Below are 13090 nucleotides of genomic sequence, written 5' to 3' on the forward strand. Positions count from 1 at the left end.
CTTATGCCCACTTGGTTTGGTTATTTGACTCCTCGAGTTCTTCCTCCATGCACTTTGGTTGGAGGCATGCTTTGGGTTTCTGTGGCTTCTAAAGTTCAATTCACACTATTTGGTATGTTTATGGGAGAGCTTTCAGCGCGGGTGGCTTGTCCACCCCATTTTCCGTTCATCCTTTCGGTACGTTGGTTCTTCTTACTAGTGGTGGTGGCTTGGCAATGGTGGTGCAACTATTTTGGTCGAGGAGGTTTTTTCTCGTTTTCAGATTTAGGGTTTAGGCTTTGCTTTGGGATCACTTTTGGGGCTGGTTTCCTTACTTTACTTTCATAATGGGCTGCACTTTGACTTCAATGTTGTGGATTTTCTTCAGACTTGCCTCACTTTGTATTAGTGTGTTTTATCTTTAATGAAATTAGTTGTTTGACAAAAAAAAAAGTAAGAAATGAACGTAAAGGTGAAAGATTTTTAATTTTTGGGATAAGAGAATATATGAATCTTAGCCTTTTGTAGGGATTCAAAGAGACGAGTTCACTTATCAGCAATTCATCTTCTACAATCAATGTCATTTGTTTTGTTTACCAATCCAGTCATAAGCCCCCATAAAAATTGGAGTGAAAACTCCATTCATCCATGTGAGCTGCCATTTGTCGTTCATTTAGTGCTCTGCTGACTGCTGATATGAGGAACCAATCAAAATTAGAAAGTATGCCTATCATGATAACAAATAAAGTGGGGGCTGGCTGCACCTACCTAGCTACTTCATGCTATTTCCCGACGAGCATGGATGTCACGGTGCAAGATCCTTAAAAATATGCTTCAAAGAGTCTTAAGCACAGAAGGAAACTAAAAAAAAGTTATACAAAAATGGTGTGCGAGCTTCATTTAAATTCAAGAGAAAAATTTCAAAAAATCCGTTGTTGGGTGTGCTTTTCTAAAATTTGGACTTGATAACAACTCAAATACGTTATCAACCCGATATTGTGGACCTCATCCTCAAACATAATGCAAATGCTCACCACTCATCTCTCATCATGCCCCAAAAAATAAGGGTTACTAAATTTAGAAAACTAGTCCGACCCTAGCTTAGTCCATTTCAATGTTCTCCTTCCATATCTCTTTCTCACGTGATTAGTCATGTGTGGAGATATGTACATATTAAGGCAATACAACCAACTTGAAGAAACACTGAAAATTGAAGAGCGGAAACATTGAAACCCAAACACATAAATATTTTCCCTAACTTAAAGAACCAAGTTTACAAATGTGATTTACCCATTATAAAAGATCATGTAAGTTGCTTATAGCTTAATTGGTTAAGAGCATTCGCTCATGCAGTGGCGAAGCCACGTGGGAGCGAGGAGTAGCGGCCGCCACTCCCCTCGCCGGGAAACACCACTAGACCCCAGGTCTTCGCCACTCCCCTCGCGCGCCTCGCCGGAAAATAATCGTTCACGCAGAGGCAGAGCCCTCTGTTTTTCTGGGTTTTTTCTGGGCAATCTGCAGTGCAGATTGCATTTGTATTTTTTTTTTTTTTAAAACCAGGCCAAAACGATGCCGTTTTGGACCTGGTAAAAAAAAATTTAAAAAACTAAATCAAAACGGCGCCGTTTTGATAGTGGAATTTAAAAAAAAAATTATAATGGGGTGGGGGACCGCTTCCGCGTGTCACCCCAATGAAACCCTAGCTTTTTTCTTTTGTCTGTACCCCCACACACACCCCATCCGCACACTGCACACACACCCTTTACTCTTTTCTATCCTTCTCTTCTGTCTTCTTCACAAATAATCAATACACACAGAGAGCGGGCCACCATCCATCTCAGCCAAGTTGCTCCTCAAACTCCAGCAGCCAAGCCAAAGCCACAAAGTCCTCTTTAATTTCTGTTCCACAAGTCAGTGAGCCACTCTCCTCTCCTCTGAGAGATTGAGCTGGCTCCAATCACTATTTAAAGGTAAATTTTTTAATTCTTAAATGCATAATCCCTACCTTAATTATGTGAATCAAATGATATATGGTTATTGATTATTCATGTCATAGTTATTTAATACAAATTATGAAATTATTTTTTAGGGTGAAATTATTGATACGAATTGTTGGGAATTAGAAGAATCATGTGTATGTATAATTGTACATATAGATAAATTGGCATGTCAAAAGTCATCTTTAACTAAACTTATTGGTAATAAGCCACATTTTGAATGAAATTATGAAATTATTTTTTAGGATGAAAATCAAAATTTGAATTCTTTGAATCTTGATGGATGATTAGTTGAATGGCTTAGTTGTATTCATATGAATATGATTAGTTAAATTACTTAGTTGTATTCATATGAATATGAAAACACCATTGCGTAACAAAATGGGAGATCAATGGTTGAGTGATAGCATGCTTGTTTACATTGAGAAAGATGTATTTTCTTTTATTGATAATGAGCCTATTATGCGACATTTTCATGACATGAAACCTTGCCGGCAACAATTGTAATTTGTTTGTATTGATTAATTATGGAAGACATTACTATATAAAAAGATTTAGTTGTTGCCATTTTTCTTTAACCTTGCATTTTTTAAGTTCGCCCCTCCCCCCGAGAAATCCTGGCTTCGCCACTGCGCTCATGCACTCGAGGTCTTGTGTTTGAATCTCCCTTCCTGTAATTTAAATGAATTTAGCGCAATCTTCCTATCGATTGCAAAAAGTAAAATAAAAAAAATAAAAAAAATGATGAAAGTGATAGCAAATTGGCATAATTGGGACATTCCAATTGTGTCACACAAATTAGTTCAAGTAGGTAAACAATTTGGGTCTCAATCACTTTCATTTGAGTTCTTAGAAGAAATTACACGTGCATATGATACAAACATGCATCTACTTACCTGGTTTACTTACATAGAAACCTACAACTGAAAACCGTATGCTTTTAACATCAAGCACAATGTAGAAATATTTTCAATTTAACATCAAGCACATGTTTGATCCAGCACACGTGTTAACATGGAAGAAGATGAACAGAATAATGTGAAGATAAAAGAAGATTAACAAGATAATGAAGGTAAAGAGAAAATTAATTTTTAACCGTTTAATGTTTGGTTGGACGAACAAGATTGAAGAATTCGGCTAGAAATGATTCGGAGATATCATATTCCGTGACAAACAATTCCATTGGATATTAGGGAAAGTATTTTAAAAAGACCAAATTTTTTAAATCAAATAATATGTTACTAATAAAAAATTTACACGTTAATCAACGTTTAAAATTTTAATCTCTTTAACACTGGGAATGGCCGGAAATCCCATTCGCGGTAAAAAAAAGAGCGAAAGAATGACCGAAAAAGAAAATGTAGCCGTTACTTTTCCTTTGCCAGTTACTTTTAAAATGGCGTGGACTGTTGACTGCTGTTCTTTTTAGTCTTTTGCAATCTCCACGAGTCAAAAAACGACAATATTACATCGCAACATTGGCACTCAATTTCTTGACTCTCGTGCCGCCCATTTTTCATTCCGTCGAAGTTACAACTTTACCCTTCTCTTTTGTTTTGTTTTACTGCTTAGACATTTGTGGTGACTCCTCTATGGGTAAAGTTGTAACATAAGCAATATAATTAAAAAAAAACTAATAAAAATAGTTTCAAAACTTTATGTTTTAATAATAAAGATAAAATAAAGGATAAAATGAATTGTACAAAGATTGATTTTTTAATATAAAAATATAATTTTCGTTAGAATGAACCGTATCAAGAGTTTTTTTGTTAAAGTTCCTTTTAATTAATAAGAAATTAAAAAATCTATTTTTTTTTTTTGGTTCTTGAACCTTGCTCAATCCCGATAATTCAACAGGAAAAGGGATGATATCATATCCCTCGATTTTTGTAAATTTTGTGTCTTGAAAATCATTTTGTCTAGCATCACCCATTGAAGAATGATTTCATATATTTTTATTCTGTATTCTAATTTTAAAAAAATTAAAAGTATGCAAAAAAAAAATTAAAAAAAATTACTTTTTTACATGAAAACACTCTATATTAGATCATTATATTCGGGGCTCATAAAGAAAACGTTATATTTTTATTTGGGATGAAAATACCCTTCTATATTGGCTGCCATGATCTTATGCCCAAACACAAGTTGATTTAGTTTTAAGTACAATCATGTACATTGCACTAAAATTTGGGTACAAATCCTTGATTTACAATTGTGATTTAATAACCTATGTGATAGTGTATAGTACAAAATAACTACCAAACGCAAATCCATGATTTGAAACTCGGGTGGATTAAACTATAATCCAATTATTATAAAAATTTGTACATTTTGATATACGAAAATGGCATCGGAGTAATTAAACCCAATAGAATGTCGCATTCCAGATCCCCGCATGCTTTTAAACCCGACAACGTACTTTTTCTCCTTCTACGTTCTTTTATCCCTTTCTGACAGTCGCAGCTCCAGAGCGACTGTACTCTCACTCTCTCTTCATCTTCTACATTTGGATATACGAAATCTACCCAGCTCAAGCTTTTTAGTCATGGCCGCCGAGGCCTTCTGGTTCGGAGTTCTGCTTCTTCTTCCCCCATGTTTCTCAGCCATGGCGAAGCAGACTTACATTGTGCAGATGAACCACCACTCCAAGCCGGAATCCTACGCCACCCACCACGACTGGTACTCCGCCAGCCTCCAATCCCTCTCCTCCGACTCAGATTCCCTCCTTTACACCTACACCGATGCCTACCATGGCTTCGCCGCCTCCTTAGATCCGAAGCAGGCCGAGCTGCTCCGCCAGTCCGACTCCGTCATCGGCGTTTACGAAGACACGGTTTACAACCTTCACACCACTCGGACCCCCGAGTTTCTCGGTCTCGATACCGAATCGGGGCTCTGGGAGGGTCACTCGACCCAGGATTTGAACCAGGCCTCCAATGACGTCATCGTCGGAGTTCTCGACACCGGGGTCTGGCCCGAGTCCAAGAGCTTCGACGACACCGGAATGCCCGAGATCCCTTCCCGGTGGCGCGGCCAGTGCGAATCGGGGCCCGATTTCGCCGCAACGCTTTGCAACAAGAAGCTAATCGGAGCTCGGAGCTTCGCGAAAGGCTACCACATGGCCTCCGGTGGGAGCTACTTGAGAAACCCGAGGGAAGTCGAGTCCCCGCGCGACAGAGACGGTCACGGTACCCACACCTCCAGCACCGCGGCAGGGTCCCTCGTGGCCAACGCCAGCCTCCTCGGATACGCGACGGGAACGGCTCGCGGAATGGCCCCTCACGCGCGCGTCGCCACCTACAAGGTCTGCTGGAGCACCGGGTGTTTCGGGTCAGACATTCTCGCGGGCATGGATCGGGCCATCGTTGACGGCGTCGACGTCTTGTCACTCTCCCTTGGCGGTGGCTCCGCTCCCTACTACCGCGACACGATCGCGATTGGCGCGTTCACGGCTATGGAAAGGGGTATTTTCGTCTCTTGCTCTGCCGGGAACAGTGGGCCCACTAGAGCCTCGTTGGCCAACACAGCCCCCTGGATCATGACCGTTGGAGCCGGGACCTTGGACCGGGATTTCCCGGCTTACGCTTTGTTAGGCAACAAACTCCGGTTCACCGGCGTTTCGCTTTACAGCGGGACCGGAATGGGAAACAAACCGGTCCAGCTGGTTTACAACAGGGGGTCCAACAGCTCTAGTAACTTGTGCCTGCCCGGTTCGCTCAACCCGGATTTGGTTCGTGGGAAAGTGGTGATGTGCGACCGAGGCATCAACGCACGTGTCGAGAAAGGTGGCGTCGTGCGCTCAGCAGGGGGGATTGGGATGATACTTGCCAACACCGCCGCCAGCGGTGAGGAGTTGGTGGCTGACAGTCATTTGCTACCCGCAGTCGCCGTCGGGAGACGAGTCGGTGACCAAATCAGGGAATATGCTCAGCACGATCCCAATCCGACGGCTGTGATTACTTTCGGCAGGACTGTGCTGAATGTACGGCCGTCACCGGTCGTGGCGGCGTTTAGTTCACGGGGGCCCAATTTGGTGAACCCCCAGATCTTGAAGCCGGACGTGATTGGTCCAGGTGTCAATATTTTGGCGGCATGGTCAGAGGCAGTCGGGCTCACGGGGCTTGAGGAGGACAAGAGGAAGAGCCAGTTCAACATCATTTCAGGTAACGGCTAGTTTGTTTACATGATTTGATCGCGACCGTTGATGATGTTGACTAATTTGAAGTTGACTCGACCTTTGTGATTTTGTCGCAGGTACCTCAATGTCATGCCCACACATTAGTGGGCTTGCAGCATTGCTTAAGGCGGCTCATCCGGAATGGAGCCCAAGTGCGGTGAAATCTGCCCTAATGACCACAGCTTACACCCATGACAACACCAAGGCCCCTGTCCGAGACGCGGCCGATGGCACGATTTCGAACCCGTGGGCTCACGGCTCCGGGCACATCGACCCCTCGAAGGCGCTGTCACCGGGCTTGGTTTACGACATTGCCACCGAGGACTACATTGCATTTTTGTGCTCATTGGAGTACACCAAGGAGCATGTCCAAGCCATTGTCAAGAGGCCCAATGTTACTTGTGCACGAAAGTATTCGGACCCGGGCCAGCTCAACTACCCTTCGTTCTCAGTCGTGTTCTGGAACAAAAAGAAAAGGGTTGTGAGTTACACCCGGGAATTGACGAATGTCGGGCCTGCCGGATCTGTATACAGAGTCGCCGTAACCAGTCCTTCGATGGTGAGGACCACCGTGAAGCCCACAAGGCTTGTGTTCAACAATGTAGGAGAGAAGCAGAAGTACACAGTCACATTTGTGGCTTCGCGGGGTGCAGAGAAAACATCAAGGTCGGAATTCGGGTCAATCATGTGGTCAAACCCACAACACCAAGTGAAAAGCCCAGTTGCTTTTGCATGGACGCAGTTGATAGATTGAGATTTTACGCTTTTTTCTGCTGTTGGGCTAGAAAGTGCCCTTGGTTTTGGGGTTTCGGCTTTTAAGGAAAGCAGTTCATTGGGGTGGGTGGGTTGAATTTGGGTGGGAGTTGACATGCCAATGTTTATGGATATGGCTGGCTTTTCACCAACGCGTAAACAAGTTAAAAGACCCTCTACAGTAGTTTATGCGAGTTTAATTCTCATATATAGGAATCAAACTGCTTGAGTTTGATACCATCGCTATGACCACCATTTTATCGAAATCAAACTAACGAGACCATAAACAATTAGACACTCTTTTTAAACTCAAAATTTTCGGCCCACTATGGAAAGCTTGGGTGCTAATGCTTGTTATCCGAGACGTTTATCAATCTTTTAGCTCGAGAGTATCTCATACATAATTGTTTCTACGACCTACCTTGCGTACGAAGGTACAAATTTTTCGTAAAAAACATTGCAAATCTACTCATAAATAAACATTTCCTCATCACAGAGCAAAAAGTCCTGGGGCAATACTCTAAAATTTACTTCATAGCTCACATAAATTTTGTATCTCTCAAATATTTGCATAATTTAGACTAAAAAGGCAAAACAAAGCTTCCACACTGATAGTATAAATACTAAAAACATATACTACAAGGATTGCAACAGGTTATTCTACAACAGCAACGTGGTCGTACCTTCGGACATTTAGGGCAAGAGCATTTCCATTTGCAACAGTTGCCGCAAGAGCAATCGGGACATGAACACGACTGGAAAATGCAACAATTCCTGCTGCATGAAATATTTTTGCAGCAGTTGGACCGGGGACATGTGCAGCAACATCGCCACTTTGGTAGCCGACAGCAGGCAAACGGATTACAGTTACATGGGCTGCAGTCACAGCAGCGCGGCATTTCTAGGTGAAGAGAGCACCCGTCGCAGCAGCAACAGAAAATCCATGAGCAGCTGAAACAGGGCATTCCGCTGTACCACAAACATACTTATGTCATATTCGGAACAAATTTACCTTTCCATTACAAAGTCGAATAATTAGTTGTTAGAAGACTTCTTCCTTAAATGTTTATATAATATTATCACTTTTTTTTTTTTTGGTATTGCAGTCACCGTCGAGTACAAACTTAATTTCAACTTAATAAGGAGCAGAGAATCAAAACTAGAGAATGAAAAACTTGTAAACTAATATAATCATTAAGACAAAAAAAAAAGTACCATAGCCATTTCCAGAAGCGGCATGACCGGCGTTTCTTTGGATTCCTGTTAGAAAGAGAGAAAACTGATTTACTCCACGCAAGGGGCGCTAAACTTTACAAAAAATTGCTGAAGTTGTTCTTACGTAGGTATTAACGGATCTGGGTTTGCAACCACAAAATCAGTAATCCTGCAAAATAGTCAAATTCAATCCACAGTCAGTTTACTCACACTACACGTACAGAGCCTAGATTTAACAAAATTAGTAGGTTTTCAGTTTGAATTCTTCGAGTTCAAATTTTGAGAACTAGATGCTACGAAAGGTAACAGAAAGAGTGACTTACTCTTTGCAGCATCTCGAAGCAGGTTGAAGCCGTTCAACAGATTTCAGTTCGTCCTGCAAACAAATAAGGTAATTGTTTAACTTCCACATAAACCAAATAAGAAGAATCAAGTAAACAGCATTGATATATTAAGTGAATATCTTTTCTGTTTGCAAACTCTATGACATGATTGATTAAAAGGGGCATTTCGGCTGCGGATACGCAGGACTTAAATTATGAAAACTACCTTGGTTTGTTTACGATGGAAAATTCAATTATTCAGTGGAAAGTTACCACATTAGCATTGAAAGATGAGAGATGAACCGTTTTGAGCTCAAGTTGGAAACGTCTTAAATTTCTCTAATGCATCGGAGTTAATCTAATCCGGTTAAGGTTACATGGATTATATATGCACACAAAGACCACCTTATTGATTGGTCAACGAACTTCTTTGTTATTATTGGCTGATCTGTTAAACATAATTGGGTTACCGAATGGGCCGGATCCCTTTCCACCTAATCCGCCTAATCTGGGATCCAGACCGTTGAAATTTGATCCGACGGCTACAAACAGGGGCCCCTTTAAAGTGATAATAATTGTAGCCGTTTGATCAAATTTCAATGGCCCGGATCCTAGACTAGGTGGATTAGGCGGAAAGGGATCCGGAGAGGATGCCTTTCTTACCGAATGAAGTCAGTGAAAATCTGCCAAAGACTTTTGGGTGCACAAAGTGACAGGAGAACTGAATACCACCCATTGTGGAACTAAAACTCAATTATGAAACTAATTCTAAATCACTATCACTAATTCAGGTTGGATCAGCCGGTGAAGAATATACAAAAACGGTGAGAATAGTTCCCGGAGTTCCTCCTCCACGCCGGTGGGGTTTGTGCTGCTAAACGAAGTTAATTACTGTCACCTGCATAATATAACTGACCAACACTATCTATACCAAGCAAACAGAGGAGTAGCACTCATTGGATCGACTACATTAAGTTCCGAAACTTTCGAGTTAATTAATCCCTTGAAAATTAAAACAAAACAACACCGAAATGGTTTGTAGTAAATTAGGATCACTCTCAACCAAATGATTTTAACTTGATCATTTCCATGTTAATTAACTTTAACCTAAGTGTTAAAGCAGGATATTGTCTAGCTTTATGGGCACATCCTCAAGGGAAGATTATCTTAATCATGGTTTTATCGTACACAAAAACGAAAGTCCTACCTTTTCACTTTTCACAGAAATAAGCCAATGAGATTAAAGAAAAAGTTTAGCTTTTCCAGTCCAAATGAAGAAAAGAAATGCTTTTTAATCCAAGAATGATTTGAAAAAACGAATCATTTAACAAAGACAGAAAGGGCATCAAAATCTTTAATTAACATTTTAACCCAAATGATAATTATATTCAAAGTTTTAATTTTTCAACCAAAAGAGGTAAATTAATTAGTAAAAGTAAAAGAAAATTGAAAAATCAGAGTTACCTCAAGAAAACCAATCTCCCTCTCAAGCATCTGAACCCTGGCAGTTTCTCTGCGCTTCCCATACAAATCAGGATACTGCGGCGGCGACTTTGGGTGTGGCGGTGGCAGTGACGGCACAGAAGCAGAGCAACCAGAAGGAGCTGCCATTTCAAATAGTAACCAAAACCCAGTTGCTAACTCACTCAGACCCCAAATGAAGAAAACGACAGCGGAGATTACAGAGAGAAAAGCTGTAACAGTAATGCTTCTGATAGAAGCACTGCAGTTGCAGCGATTATTAATTACAAAAAAGAAAAGGAAAAAAAGCTCATCAATCAAAAGCACTTATGAAGCGGCAAAGCAAATGATGGTAGGTGTAGAAATGAAACGGTAGAAAGCAGTAACTAGGGTCTCTGACAAGGATGAAAATTACGACCCAGAACCACAAAAGATAAAAAGAGAAGTTGTGCAGCGAATAAATGCTCTGCAAACAGAAGGGGATTAGTGGGGAAGTTTAAAGATTTAAACTTTATCAAACGCAATTTAAAAGGGTAGTAGTATTAATTAGAATTACAAAAAGGGGCAGCCATTTATTCAAAATTCGCACAACTCACAGGGCTCGATGCAGTGAAAATGAATGATTGTTTTTCAAAAAAGAAAGATGGGTTTTTGGGTTTTCTTCCTTCTCGAGGCGCATCCAACTTGGGCTTTGTTTGCATGTTTTGGTAATTGCAGAGACAGTTAATGAACCCAATTAATCAATTAATTAAACCAATAGTAATGGTAATGGTAATAGTAAAGACGGCTGTGCAAAAAAAGCCTGCAACTGCCAGTGTCCGTACGATCACATTTGGCAAATATTTTGAGTGAGATTTTTGGGGTCGAATTTGTAGAAAAACAACTTAAACAAGTAAAAACTCAAGCTTTTTCTGTGTGTTTTTAAATAAATAAATTTGTTGAATTTGTATTATTTTAAGTTTGAAGAGGTGAGTGAGCTGCAGGATTTGCAGAGGAAGAAGCGAAACGCACGATGGGGAAGTATCTCAGACAGCACGTGACCGCTGCGTAGGAAATAGAAAAAAGGGGGGAAATCGCAAGTGTTCGGCCAAAACAGAATTGGACAAATCAAGCCCTGATTTTGAGAATAACTAACCATCTGGGTAAAAATTCGTGTCGATTTTACCTTTACCTTGTACCACAGTAATTGGAGGACTTCTATGGTACATGTATATTATCGTGACGTTATGAGCCAAAAATTTAACCTTATGTGGATAAGAACTTACATACGTTATTGTACAATTAACTTGAAACACTACGGTAACAATTTGTTCGTGTCATGAAAGTTGCACCATCAACTTTTATCTTAATTTTTAGGTAAAGTTACACTTTTAATCCCTGTAATTAGATTAGTCTTTCACTTAGTGTTTGAAGTTTCAATATTGGCACAGTTAATTTACTTCTATAAATATTTTAGTTGCAATCATTAACTTCGTTTACTTGAAGAAGAAATATTTGGTGTGGCAATACGTGCATCTTCGACATTTTGAGTCATCTAACTTTTTAAACACGTATTAATCTGCCTAAAACAACAATTCATATTCATAAACATGCCTAAAACGACAATCTAGTCCATAAAAGACCATGAACGCTCTGATTAATTCATGTGATATCCCCACTTTTCACTTATTGATTTGTGTGCACGTGAGTAACGCTTTCTTTTAAAGTCAACACACTTGAAATGTCTAAATTGCCAATACACATTGCTGCCACATTAGATTTCATTCTTTAATTACCAAGCTAGCGATTTTTTAATAATTGCAAAAATAAACAAACTACATAGTTACACTTTTCAAAATCAAAACTATATGGACCAAAATGCAGAGAGTAAATTATCTGGACATATAAACTAACACAACATATTCAAAAAAAAAAAAAAAATTCTAGTGAAAAACTTATAGGTTATTTTCCATGAAAGGATTAAGGAAGAAAGTTGGATAGAGAAATTTGAGGGAAGGGTGAAAATTTTGGGTGAAGTAGATTTGAAATGGAGGAGAAAAGCAAAATACGAATGCTGAAAAAAAAAAGACCAAAACAATGTCGTTTTGAATCTTGATAAGGGTTTAAACGAGATAAATAAAAAAACTCAATTCTTCTTCCATGCGCTCACGTTGCGGCTATTGTCAAGGCATCCCTACTCGTTTATACTCTCCGATACAAGTAGTCCCAAATAGTGTGATATGGCCACATTTCTATTGAAAAATTGTCTCAACAAGTATGTCCAAACCAAATTATTGAGATGAAAGTTTGTCAAATGGGTGGTCTCATTGGCCTTCAACTTTGGGGGCCACCTTTTTACTGCATATTATACAAATATGACAGTGATAATAGTCCTTTTACTTACAAGTTCCTATTTAGAGAGTTTTTTTTTATAAAATAGTATTATTCAGACACTCATTTTTATTTCTCATACATCTTTTTAATTTGTCACTGTCCCGCCTCCTAATTTTGCCAGGATGACCAGTCAGAGAAATTTAATCTCAATTAACCCATGTCACGATTGTATTACACTGTACCTTTTATTGGGCTTCAATTATCCAGCTATATTCTCAGTAAAAATGGTCCATAATCTCAGTTACAGCTGGCCCATTACTTACATTTGTTTCAAATTATACATGAAAATATATATTCCCACACTTCAATTCATGTGACTTTTGACTTTGAATTTCTACGTGACTTTTGACTTTGAATTTCTATGCCTCTCTTAAGTAAAATAATTTGGAGTCACTTAATATTACAATCTAGTGATATTTCTTTTTATTTGTAAGTGAAATCCTCTTCACTTGTAAGTGAGACGTCTTAGATCCGATTCTCGCCAAATGCGAATTTGAATCATATTATTGCTAGTTCATTGTGAGGCTTAGCTCATTCCCTCACCCCCTGGGTATAGATAATATATTTTGTTAAAAAAAGTTACAATAATTTGCCAATTTGGTATCCAAAGCTTGACTTTGTTGTTCCAAAAATGCATATGTAAGTCATGACAAATGCTGAGGAGACTCTCTCAAGTAAAACTCTGCATAGACTCTCCGCCACTTCATGTTTTTGACACAATATTTTATAATGTTGGCATAAAAATTGTAACACAAATATGAAATGGTAGAGAATATAAAAATTCACTTTTGAGAGAATCTTCTTAATATTTC

General features: G+C 39.5%; 2 protein-coding genes across 2 annotated transcripts; one reads left to right on the forward strand and one right to left on the reverse strand.

The window, feature by feature from the left end:
• The first annotated feature begins 4399 nt into the window (after nt 1-4399).
• LOC126605964 (subtilisin-like protease SBT1.8) lies at nt 4400-7221 on the forward strand. The gene is made up of 2 exons (XM_050273419.1): nt 4400-6139; nt 6231-7221. Exons 1-2 carry the CDS (start codon nt 4522-4524, stop codon nt 6905-6907), a joined length of 2295 nt encoding a protein of 764 aa, XP_050129376.1. The 5' UTR covers nt 4400-4521; the 3' UTR covers nt 6908-7221.
• Nucleotides 7222-7414: 193 nt separating this feature from the next.
• LOC126605965 (guanine nucleotide-binding protein subunit gamma 3-like) lies at nt 7415-10896 on the reverse strand. Its single transcript, XM_050273420.1, has 5 exons — nt 9909-10896; nt 8445-8497; nt 8246-8290; nt 8122-8166; nt 7415-7875 (listed from the first exon to the last, which is right to left on the reverse strand). The coding sequence occupies exons 1-5, from the start codon at nt 10053-10055 to the stop codon at nt 7530-7532; spliced, it is 636 nt and encodes a 211-aa protein (XP_050129377.1). The 5' UTR covers nt 10056-10896; the 3' UTR covers nt 7415-7529.
• Between the last annotated feature and the right edge of the window lie 2194 nt (nt 10897-13090).

Source organism: Malus sylvestris, chromosome 15 (genome assembly GCF_916048215.2).
Source record: "Malus sylvestris chromosome 15, drMalSylv7.2, whole genome shotgun sequence".
NCBI lineage: Eukaryota > Viridiplantae > Streptophyta > Magnoliopsida > Rosales > Rosaceae > Malus > Malus sylvestris.

Bases quoted from the DNA above. Each gene is read 5' to 3' on its own strand.
- LOC126605964 (XM_050273419.1), top strand. From the start codon at position 4,522: ATGGCCGCCGAGGCCTTCTGGTTCGGAGTTCTGCTTCTTCTTCCCCCA. The intron at 6,140-6,230 runs GTAACGGCTAGT...ATTTTGTCGCAG, and splicing joins CCAGTTCAACATCATTTCAG to GTACCTCAATGTCATGCCCA.
- LOC126605965 (XM_050273420.1), bottom strand. From the start codon at position 10,055: ATGGCAGCTCCTTCTGGTTGCTCTGCTTCTGTGCCGTCACTGCCACCG. The intron at 8,498-9,908 runs GTAACTCTGATT...ATTTGTTTGCAG, and splicing joins GGGAGATTGGTTTTCTTGAG to GACGAACTGAAATCTGTTGA. The intron at 8,291-8,444 runs GTAAGTCACTCT...ACTATTTTGCAG, and splicing joins GCTTCGAGATGCTGCAAAGA to GATTACTGATTTTGTGGTTG.